This window comes from Grampus griseus (assembly GCF_964374135.1).
Source record: "Grampus griseus genome assembly, chromosome: 4".
Taxonomy (NCBI): domain Eukaryota; kingdom Metazoa; phylum Chordata; class Mammalia; order Artiodactyla; family Delphinidae; genus Grampus; species Grampus griseus.
The window spans coordinates 45773761-45786277 of record NC_138997.1 but is presented as its reverse complement, the minus strand read 5'-3'; the positions used below and the strand labels follow the sequence as shown (position 1 = coordinate 45786277).

At 38.7% G+C, this 12517-nt stretch overlaps 1 protein-coding gene across 1 annotated transcript in view; it reads right to left on the bottom strand.

Moving 5' to 3' along the window:
• Positions 1-12517, bottom strand: part of CCDC158 (coiled-coil domain containing 158) — a gene marked incomplete at both ends in the record, with an annotated part of 84667 nt that overhangs the window by 11775 nt on the left and 60375 nt on the right. Inside the window, 3 exons of the mRNA XM_082653701.1 lie at positions 2703-2762; positions 9754-9813; positions 12009-12166. Of these exons, the coding sequence (XP_082509827.1) occupies positions 2703-2762; positions 9754-9813; positions 12009-12166 (278 nt within the window). The remainder of the gene's footprint in view (positions 1-2702; positions 2763-9753; positions 9814-12008; positions 12167-12517) is intronic.

Genomic DNA, 12517 nt, shown 5'->3' with positions numbered 1-12517 from the left:
ATAAGAATGGTCATGCAAACATTCCATTTCAAAACTCAGTGTTAAGATTTATTGACAGAAACGAGCTAATGAAGGCAAAAGTGATGGCTTAAAATATAAGCCCAGGGCTTCCCTGGTGGCGCAGTGGTTGAGAGTCCGCCTGCCGATGCAGGGGACACGGGTTCGTGCCCCGGTCCGGGAAGATCCCACATGCCGCGGAGCGGCTGCGCCCGTGAGCCATGGCTGCTGGGCCTGCGCTGTCCGGAGCCTGTGCTCCGCAACGGGAGATGCCACAACAGTGAGAGGCCTGCGTACCGGAAAAAAAAAAAAAAAAAAAGCCCAAGATGGCAGCCATAACCCAAACCTGCAGAAGTCCTAAAATACCCTATGAGGGAGATCCAAAGTTGCATCACCTCTATGTATTCAGTGCCCATGAACATTTTGCAGAATGAAAAGGTAATAATATATAATCTTGGTTAGAAAATTCATTTTTGTGTAATAATAGCTATAAAACCCAATGTTTCTCTCATGGATTCTAAGAGATGCAATCTTAATGACTCACTTAAAAATTAAAAAACCAAAGGAAAAAAACACCTCTCTTAGCAGTAAGTATCACTTTACAAAACTATCAGACCTATTTAAATCAGTAACTTGAACTAAGCTACATAGTTCTCTGTAGGATGGGTACCAGTTTGATAATATTATGACAGCAGCTCTGAAGGTGGTGCCCTTGCAAAGGGGGTTTGTGAGGTCAACACTATTTTTATTATAATACTAAGGTATTATTTTCTTTTTAACTCTCAGTCTCAAACAAGTGTATAGTGGAGTTTCCCAGAGGCTCCATGATATCTGATATCACAGCAGATAAATGCAGAGGCAGATATGAGAATACAGCTATCTTTCATTAAGCCATGCATTAAATTGATGATTTAATGATTTTTAACGATTAAGTCTCAATGACTTTTTTTGAAAAACATAGTTATTTTTCATAATAAAATATGTTATTATGGTAATATATAATGTACTTTGTTACTTTTAAGTGAATAAATATCAAAATGTTTTAATTTTTTAATGCTTAAAATTAAATTTTATTTTCCAATACTAAAAATGGAAATGGCCTATATAAACAAAAGCTCTTTGGAATCCTCAGTGATATTTGTGAGTGCAAAGGGATCCTAAGACCAAAAAGTTTGAGAATATTAGGAGAAAAGCCTTGGGAAGGAAGGTCATGGCTATACTGTGGCTAGTTTTAATTATCAGGGCAAGCAGTTTGTTCTTGCTGCAGTAGGCAATGGGGAGCCTTTGAAGGTTTGGGGGCTGGGAACATAGTCTGAGGTGTACTTCAGGCGATCAATCTGAAATTGATGCACAGAAGTGACTGGAACTTGCAAGAGATCGGAGATTTAAAACATCCACACGAAACACTGTAGAGCCCACCACAATGGTACACGCGAATGGTAAAATAGCCTAAAAAGTAGGATGTGGTAGGATGAACAACGGCTGACAAATATATCTGTGTCCAAATGCCAAGAACCTACGAATGTTACCTTATATGGCACAAGAGGCTTCACAGATGTGATTATGTCAAGGATCTTGAGATGGGGAGATTATCCTGGATTATGTGGAGATACACCTACATTATCTAAATGCCATCACAAGTCTCTGTACGAAGAGGAAGGCAGGGGGAGATTTCACACAGAAGAGAGAAGGTGATGTGACAATCTCAGCAGAAAGACTGGAGGATGCATTGTCATAGGGTGTGAAGATGGAGAAAGGAGCCCCAAGGCAACGAGTGCAAAGAATGAGGCTCTAGAGGCCCAGGGCTCTAAAAAAGAAAGGTAAGGAAATGGATTAATCCCAAGGGCTTCTGCAAGGAGTGCAGCCCTGCCATCATCTTGATTGTTCAGGTACTCAGAGGCAGAACACAGGAGCAGTTACAAGCCTGAGCTCAGGAACCAGCTAGACCTGAGTTCAAGTCTGGATCCTCTATTTACAAGCTGTATGACTTGGCAAATTGCTTGGCAAGCTGAGTCTCCATTTCTAACCTATATACAGGGATAATAATGCCTATATCATAGATTCGATTAGACAGACTAAATGAGATGAGTCTAAAACACCCATACAATAGTAAAAATAAAAATATGCAGTAGATAGCTGCAGATATTATTAACAGGAACGATGTAATGTTACACACTCAGGTGAGAAGAAAATCAAAACTTGTTTCTTTTAGGCTATGAGAAAGCTGTATTTAGAAAGATTCAAGTCCACTGAATATTGATCAAACAGCAGGGACAGTAAGAAAGTATCTGTCTTAATTCATTCACTAAACAAATATTTCCTGAACAGCTACTATATGACAGGCAATAAGCTTGGTGCTGAAGATACAGTAATGAATAACACTTTCTTTGCCTAAATGGAATTTAAACACTAGAATTAATTTTCATATTCTTATGATATAAAGAGGGCTCTGATATCTCTATTTTTATAAGTGGTAAAAATAGAAAAGATAAAAGCTTTTTTCCAGGCATTCAGTCAATAAATAGACCCTATGACTATAAGCAACGTGAGGACGGAGCCCATATCTGTCTTCCTCACTGTTACATCCTAAGGGCCTAGCACAGCGTGTGGCACATCATGGGCAGTTAACGCTCTTCTGAATTAATGAATGAACAGTAGTAAAGGGGACATTTTGCAAGTCAGGGGCTGGAGAGAGAGTTTCTTACCTGTGAAGAGTTTCACTTGATTCGCTGCCTTCAGTGCATTCCCTTAATGAGTTGTTGCTTCTGTTGGCAGAGGGTGGGAGAAGTTAAAGACTACGTGACGTAATTTTAACTTAGTGATCAAACAAAATTGTTCCTCTGGATACTGCTTTTAGACAAATGCAGATTCAAAAGAGTGAGACTGGGGCGCTGGCTCTTCCCAGTGGAGAGAACAGTATGGAGAAAAGCTTGAAGACAGAAGGAAATGAACCCCTTTTGGGAATCAGGAGTAGTCTGTCTTGGTTAGAGCACAATACAGGAGGAAAGCAGGGTGGTGACGAGTTAGGGAGATTCTTCAGTGTCAGCCTGAGAACCATGTATTGAATGCAGCAGATCTGCAGGCAACGGCTTCTGTGTCTGACATGAGTAACAAATTAATATTAGCTTTTTTTCCTTTTTGGCTAAAGTCAGTTCTCAGAAGTTGTCTTTGTTTAGGGGTTATGGAATTCATTTCTTTATGATCCTTTTATGATTTCATTTAAACATTCAGCAATTCAATTATTAATAAAAACTAGAACTGTTTTCAGTAAGGTTCTTATAATCCTATATTGAGGTTGTTGTAACTTCCTTTCAGACTACCTTTCTCTCAAAAGTTATGTAAGCTATTGGAAATACATGTAAATGTAGAAAAACTATTCCGATTGTGGAATGGCATACCATATAAATATCTTCATCTGGTTAAACAGCAGTAAAATGTAAAATAAGCAAAAAAAAAAAATGGTGGGGCTTCCCTGGTGGCACAGCGGTTAAGAATCCGCCTGCCAATGCAGGGGACACAGGTTTGAGCCCTGGTCCGGGAAGATCCCACATGCCGCTGAGCAACTAAGCCCGTGCACCACAACTACTGAGCCTGTGCTCTAGAGCCCGCAAGCCACAACTACTGAGCCCACGCACCACAACTACTGAATCCCGGGCACCTAGAGCCCATGCTCTGAAACAAAGAAAAGCCACCACAATGAGAAGCCTGTGCAGCGCAACGAAGAGTAGCGCCCGCTCACCGCAACTAGAGTAAGCCTGTGTGCAGCAACAAAGACCCAACGTAGCCAAAAATAAAATAAGTAAATTCTAAAAAATGCCTATTGTCTCTTTGGCGGGGCTAATGACAGACTCTGGGAGGGCTCACACCAAGAAGTACTTCCCAGAACTCCTGCTGCCAGTGTCCTTGTCCCCACCGTGAGCCACAGCCACCCCCTGCCTCTGCAGGAGGCCCTCCAACCCTAGCAGCTGAACACACATGTCGACTGAAGAAAACTCACAACCTAAAAGTTGCGAGTTAAGCTGTACTCCGGGATCTTACTGAGGACTCCAGAACAAGCGGCAGCAGCTCAGATATCCTCGAGGAGCTTCTCTGAAGAGGATGTGAGGAGCTTCTCTGAAGAGGATGTGCAAGAGCAGCTGTGGGTTATAACTGGGAAGAGTCATCTTTGCATTTTTCACTGTTGCTTTCCGTGTGGAGGAGAGGCTCTTGGTGCTCCAGCCAGGCGTCAGGGCTGTGCCACGGAGGTGGGAGACCCAAGTTCAGGACACTGGTCCACAAGAGACCTCCCAGCTCCATGTAATATCAAACAGCGAAAATCTCCCAGATATCTCCATCTCAACGCCAAGACCCAGCTCCACTCTGTGACCAGCAAGCTACAGTGCTGGACACCCTATGCCAAACAACTAGCAAGACAGGAACACAGCCCCACTCATTAGCAGAGAGGCTGCCTAAAATCATAATAAGGCCACAGACACCCCAAAACACATCACCAGACATGGACCTGCACACCAGAAAGACAAGATCCAGCCTCATCCACCAGAACACAGGCACCAGTTCTCTCCACCAGGAAGCCTAAACAACCCACTGAACCAACCTTAGCCACTGGGGACAGACACCAAAAACAACGGAAACTAAGAATCTGCAGTCTGTGAAAAGGAGACCCCAAACACAGTAAGATAAGCAAAATGAGAAGACAGAGAACCACACAGCAGATGAAGGAGCAAGGCAGAAACCCACCAGACCTAACAAACGAAGAGGAAATAGGCAGTCTACCTGAAAAAGAATTCAGAATAATGATAGTAAAGATGGTCCAAGATCTTGGAAATAGAATGGAGAAAATACAAGAAACATTTAACAAGGACCTAGAGGAACTAAAGAGCAAACAAACAGTGATGAACAACACAATAAATGAAATTTAAAATTCTCTAGAAGGGATCAATAGCATAAAAACTGAGGCAGAAGAACGGATAAGTGACCTGGAAGATAAAATAGTGGAAATAACTACTGCAGAGTGGAATAGAGAAAAAAGAATGAAAAGAATTGAGGACAGTCTCACAGACCTCTGGGATGACATTAAACGCACCAACATTCGAATTATAGGGGTCCCAGAAGAAGAGAAAAAGAAAGGGACTGAGAAAATATTTGAAGAGATTAGAGATGAAAACTTCCCTAATGTGGGAAAGGAAATAGTTAATCAAGTCCAGGAAGCACAGAGAGTCCCATACAGGATAAATCCAAGGAGAAACACGCCAAGACACATATTAATCAAATTATCAAAAATTAAATACAAAGAACAAATATTAAAAGCAGCAAGGGAAAAACAACAAATAACACATAAAGGAATCCCCATAAGGTTAAGAGCTGATCTTTGAGCAGAAACTCTGCAAGCCAGAAGGGAGTGGCAGGACATATTTAAAGTGATGAAGGAGAAAAACCTACAGCCAAGATTACTCTAGCCAGCAAGGATCTCATTCAGATTTGATGGAGAAATTAAAAGCTTTACAGACAAGTAAAAGCTAAGAGAATTCAACACCACCAAACCAGCTTTATAACAAATGCTAAAGGAACTTCTCTAGGCAGGAAACACAAGAGAAGGAAGAGACTTACAAAAGCAAACCAAAAACAATTAAGAAAATGGTAATAGGAACATACATATTGATAATTACCTTAAATATAAATGGATTAAATGCTCCAACCAAAAGACACAGACTGGCTGAATGGATACAAAAACAAGACCCGTTTATATGCTGTCTACAAGAGACCCACTTCAGACCTAGGGACACATACAGACTAAAAGTGAGGGGGTGGAAAAAGATATTCCATGCAATTGGAAATCAAAAGAAAGCTGGAGTAGCAATTCTCATATCAGACAAAACAGACTTTAAAACAAAGACTATTACAAGAGACAAAGAAGGACACTACATAATGATCAAGGGATCGATCCAAGAAGAAGATATAACAATTGTAAATATTTATGCACCCAACATAGGAGCACCTCAATACATAAGGAAAATACTAAGAGCCAAAAAAAGGGGAAATTGACAGTAACACAATCATAGCAGGGGACTTTAACACCCCACTTTCACCAATGCACAGATCATCCAAAATGAAAATAAACAAGGAAACACAAGCTTTAAATGATACATTAAACAAGATGGACTTAATTGATATTTATAGGACATTCCATCCAAAAACAACAGAATACACATTCTTCTCAAGTGCTCATGGAACATTCTCCAGGATAGATCATATCTTGGGTCACAAATCAAGCCTTGGTAAATTTAAGAAAATTGACATCGTATCAAGTATCTTTTCCAACCACAACGCTATGAGACTAGATATCAATTACAGGAAAAAGTCTGTAAGAAATACAAACATATGGAGGCTAAACAACACACTACTTAATAACCAAGCGATCACTGAGGAAATCAAAGAGGAAATCAAAAAATACCTAGAAACAAATGACAATGAAAACACAATGACCCAAAACCTGTGGGTTGCAGCAAAAGCAGTTCTAAGAGGGAAGTTTATAGCAATACAATCCTACCTTAAGAAACAAGAAACATCTCAAATAAACAACCTAACCTTACACCTAAAGCAATTAGAGAAAGAAGAACCAAAAAACCCCAAAGTTAGCAGAAGTATAAAGATCAGATCAGAAATAAATGAAAAAGAAATGAAGGAAACGATAGCAAAGATCAATAAAACAAAAAGCTGGTTTTTTGAGAAGATAAACAAAATTGATAAACCATTAGCCAGATTTATCAAGAAAAAAAGGGAGAAGACTCAAATCAATAGAATTAGAAATGAAAAAGGAGAAGTAACAACTGACACTGCAGAGATACAAAGGATAATAAGAGATTACTACAAGCAACTATATGCCAATAAAATGGACAACTGGAAGAAATGGACAAATTCTTAGAAATGCACAGCCTTCCAAGACTGAACCAGGAAGAATTAGAAAATATGAACAGACCAATCACAAGCACTGAAAATGAAACTGTGATTAAAAATCTTTCAACAAACAAAAGCCCAGGACCAGATGGCTTCACAGGCGAATTCTATCAAACATTTAGAGAAGAGCTAACACCTATCCTTCTCAAACTCTTCCAAAATATAGCAGAAGGAGGAACACTCCCAAACTCATTCTACGAGACCACCATCACTCTGATACCTAAATCAGACAAAGACGTCACAAAGAAAGAAAACTACAGGCCAAGATCACTGATGAACATAGATGCAAAAATTCTCAACAAAATACTAGCAAACAGAATCCAACAGCACATTAAAAGGATCATACACTATGATCAAGTGGGGTTTATCCCAGGAATGCAAGGATTCTTCAAATCAATCAACGTGATACACCATATTAACAAACTGAAGGAGAAAAACCACATGATCATCTCAATAGATGCAGAGAAAGCTTTTGATAAAATTCAACACCCATTTATGATAAAAACCCTCCGTAGGGGCTTCCCTGGTGGTGCAGTGGTTGAGAGTCCGCCTGCCGATGCAGGGGACATGGGTTCGTGCCCCGGTCCGGGAAGATCCCACATGCTGCGGAGCGGCTGGGCCCGTGAGCCATGGCCACTGAGCCTGCGCGTCCGGAGCCTGTGCTCCACAACTGGAGAGGCCACAACAGTGAGAGGACCACGTACCACAAAAAAAAAAAAAAAAAAAAAAAAAAACCCTCCGTAAAGTAGGCATAGAGGGAACTTTCCTCAACATAATAAAGGCCATATATGACAAACCCACAGCCAACATTGTCCTCAAAGGTGAAAAACTAAAATCATTTGTACTAAGATCAGGAACAAGACAAGGTTCCTAACTCTCACCTCTATTATTCAACGTAGTTTTGGAAGTTTAGATCAGAGAAGAAAAAGAAATAAAAGGAATCCAAATTGGAAAAGAAGAAGTAAAGCTGTCACTGTTTGCAGATGATATGATACCATACATAGAGAATCCCGAATAGGCAAAGCAATCTTGAGAAAGAAAAACAGAGCTGGAGGAATCAGACTCCCTGACTTCAGACTATACTACAAAGCTACAGTAATCAAGACAGTATGGTACTGGCACAAAAACAGAAATAGAGATCAATGTAACAGGATAGAAAGGCCAGAGACAAACCCACGCACATATGGTCACCTTATCTTTGATAAAGGAGGCAAGAATATACAGTGGAAAAAAGACAGCCTCTTCAATAAGTGGTGCTGGGAGAACTGGACAGATACATGTAAAGGAATGAAATTAGAACACTCCCTAATACCATACACAAAAACAAACTGATAATGGATTAAAGACCTAAATGTAAGGCCAGACACCATCAAACTCTTAGAGGAAAACATAGGAAGAACACTCTATGACATAAATCACAGCAAGATCCTTTTTGACCCACCTCCTACAGAAATGGAAATAAAAACACAAATAAACAAATGGGACCTAATGAAACTTAAAAGCTTTTGCACAGCCAAGGAAACCATAAACAAGATGAAAAGACAACCCTCAGAATGGGAGAAAATATTTGCAAATGAAGCAACTGACAAAGGATTAATCTCCAAAACACACAGAAGACCTAAATAGACATTTCTCCAAAGAAGATATACAGATTGCCAACAAACACATGAAAGAATGCTCAACATTACTAATTATTAGAGAAATGCAAATCAAAAATACAGTGAGGTATCACCTCATGCCAGCCAGAACAGCCATTATCAAAAAAGCTAGAAACAATAAATGCTGGAGAGGGTGTGGAGAAAAGGGAACCCTCTTGCACTGTTAGTGGGAATGTAAATTGATACAGCCACTATGGAGAACAGTATGGAGGTTCCTTAAAAAACTACAAATAGAACTACCATACGACCCAGCGATCCCACTGCTGCGCATATACCCTGAGAAAACCATAATTCAAAAAGAGTCATGTACCAAAATGTTCATTGCAGCTCTATTTACAATAGCCAGGACATGGAAGCAACCTAGGTGTCCATCAACAAATGAATGGATAAAGAAGATGTGGCACATATATACAATGGCATATTACTCAGCCATAAAAAGGAACGAAACTGAGTTATTTGTAGTGAGGTGGATGGACCTAGAGATGTCATACAGTGAAGTAAGTCGTAAAGAGAAAAACACATACCGTATGCTAACACTTATATATGGAATCTAAAAAAAAAAAAAAAAAAGAAAAAAGAAAAAAAAATGGTCAGAAGAACCTAGGGGCAAGACGGGAATAAAGATGCAGACTTACTAGAGAATGGACTTGAGGATATGGGGAGGGGGTAGGGTAAGCTGGGACAAAGTGAGGGAGTGGCATGGACATATATACACTACCAAACATAAAATAGCTAGCTAGTGGGAAGCAGCTGCATAGCAGAGGGAGATCAGCTCAGTGCTTTGTGAACACCTAGAGGGGTGGGATAGGGAGGGTGGGAGGGAGGGAGGGAGATGCAAGAGGGAAGAGATATGGGGACATATGTATATGTATAATTGATTCACTTTGTTATAAAGCAGAAACTAACACACCATTGTAAAGCAATTATACTCTTATAAAGGTGTTTTAAAAAAATGCCTATTAAGTTAATTTCTAGAAAGTAAATTACTTTAGTACATTTCACCAAAATCCTTTTTGGTTTCAGTTAAACACTATCACAACTTTCCATCAATTCTCATGTGAACTGTCCAGACTTCCCAAATTACCTGGTCACATGTAAAATTCCTGGACAATTCATTAGATTCAGAATCTCAGATTCCTCTCACCTATGGCATATCTCTAATCTCAGCCTTGATTCAGTAATGTAATCTCTTATTCTATCATCTCTGTATAGATAAATGTAACTCTCAGTTAATTATACAAAGAATAATTTCTAGATTCCATGTATTTTTAAAATAATCAATTGCTCCTATGTATTTAACTCTTCTTTAAGGCACAACAGTAGAATTTAGGCCTCCAAGCAAATTTTGCAAAGTGCTACCCCTGGAATTTGTCAATTTAGAAATGTTTTTGTTCCTGAACCCTTAAACACTTGAGGCTGAGTTCTGGCTTTGGTGCCAAAGCCTAAAATGACAAGGTCATTTGTAGGATTACAGCAAATTAACATAAACTCTCTAACGGCAGGGGCTAAATATATTCATGTTGAATACAGTTCAATATAGTCAAGCCTATCATTAGTGGTTGAAGTGATGGAAGTTTGATCAGGGAAGTCATGGTAATCTTGTGGAATGATTAGTGCTGGAAGCCAGGGTCTCTAATGTTTACTTCTGACTTTGTCTCTTTGCCTCATAGGTGGAGGCAACTTAATCTGTCTAAATGTAATCATCTGTCAAATGAGCTTGATAATACTGCTCTGGCTTAGAAGGCATATTATAAAGTTATGACAAAAATGTAAGTGCTCTGCTCTTCACAACAGCCAAGACAACGGAAATAACCTAACTGTCCATCGACAGACGAATGGATAAAGAAGATGTGGTATATACATACAATGGAATACTACTCAGCCATAAAAAAGAACAAAATAATGCCATTTGTAGCAACATGGATGCAACTAGAGATTATCATACTAAGTGAAGCTAGTCAGAAAGAGAAAGACAAATACCATATGATATCACCTATATGTGGAATCTAACATATGACTCAAATCAATCTACCTATGAAACAGACAGAATCATGGACATATAGAGAACAGACTGGTGGTTGCCAAGGGGGAGGGAGTGTGGGGGAGGGATGGAGGGGGAGGTTGGGGTTAGCAGATGTAAGCTTTTATATACAGAATGGATAAACAACAAGGTCCTACTGTATAGCACAGAGAACTATATTCAATACCCCATGATAAACCATAATGGAAAGGAATATTAAAAAAAAAGAATGTATATATGTGTATAACTGAATCACTTTGCTATACAGCAGAAATTAACAACATTGTAAATCAACTACACTTCAATAAAAAAAACTGAGAAAAAATAAAATGCTTGAGAACATTTAAAAAAAATGAAAGTGTCCTGCACATGTAAGTATTCTTGGATGGAGTGACAATAGAATGTTTCTAACATGTGATTCAGAGAATGCAATGTTATGCTAGGTAACTGGACTGTTATTAATATTTTACTACTACTATTAATAATATTATTAATAAAAAATAGACAAATCCAATTAATATTTTGCTACCTCAGGTTAATAAACACTAACTGAACATCTTAAGAAAATGGAGATTATTTATATAAAAGTATTATGTCAGAAAGTATTATTTTGAGATATTTGCCATATAACCAGAAAACAAAATTACGATGGGTTATTATAATACTAACAACATATAATTAGTATTAAAATGCTAAGAATATAGTATATACCATATTAAAATGCTCTAAGCTGATTTAATAATAGCACACATTAAAAATTTAAAACACTTTTGAAAAGAGTATGAGGATCTCATTGATTTCTGCAGGTACGTGCAGGCAGTGGCTGGTGGACTGGTTGAATCCTTTTTTGGATCTGACTTTTATTAATTTAAGTCATTGCCTAGACTTAATGCCTAGAGAACCAAAGCTTTCCAATTAGCTTATACCTGGAGAGTTATGCAGTTCTCAGGGTTTGAGCTTTAGCTTCACCATGTGTGGTTGTAGGTAAGTCAACATTTTGGAACTTGTGTTTTTCTCATTTTTAAAATGGGATAAATAAATCCTGCTCTATCTTGTCTCAAACAGACAGTTGTTGTGACAATCAAATAAGATTATGAATGTGACATCTGTTGGGAACTATAAATTACTGTATGAATGTAACTTTGGGTAACACGTTGCCTTGACTAATTTCTGAGTAGGAAAACTACTGCTATTATTTTCTCTGATGTCAAGGTGTTTTACTTTTGCTAACTCATCCACTTTTGTTTTCCCTGGTAATGTCCAGATACCCCTCAAAGTTACTGAAACTTCAACCCCCCAGAAGTTGTCCCACATAGACACCGTGATCGCCACCCACTGATTAGAGAAGCCTTCCCACTGTCAAGTACACTCAGTCTTACACAGCCACATAGGAGAACCCCAGAGATGGTGCTCTCCCGTCTTCCTCGCTCTTGCCCAGGCGCACGGGTGGCTCCTCGTTGATCACACTTCTCAACTCTTGGAGAAGTTGTTTCAAGTCCCTCGTTGGATCTTCCTTTGTATTAGGTTTCGTAGAGTGCTGAATTAAAACAATTTACAAGACAAGGACACTTTGTTTTATTCAGATTCAAATGCCATTTCCTACTATAAAATTAATTCAACTGGTAAACAGAAATTATGGAGGAGAAAGAAGAGGAAATAAAAAACCTGTAATCTTACTACTCAGGGATAATCAATAATATTCAATCAATAATCCACACAGTGCTATATCTAATCTATAAATGTGTGTATACCTATTTATACATATATGTAAACACAGGATCAAACTATACACATCTATTTTTAAATCCTTTTTTATTTTTTAACTTTAACAATGCGGTATGTACATCTTACCATGCCATTAAATATTTACAACTACATCCAGGCAAAA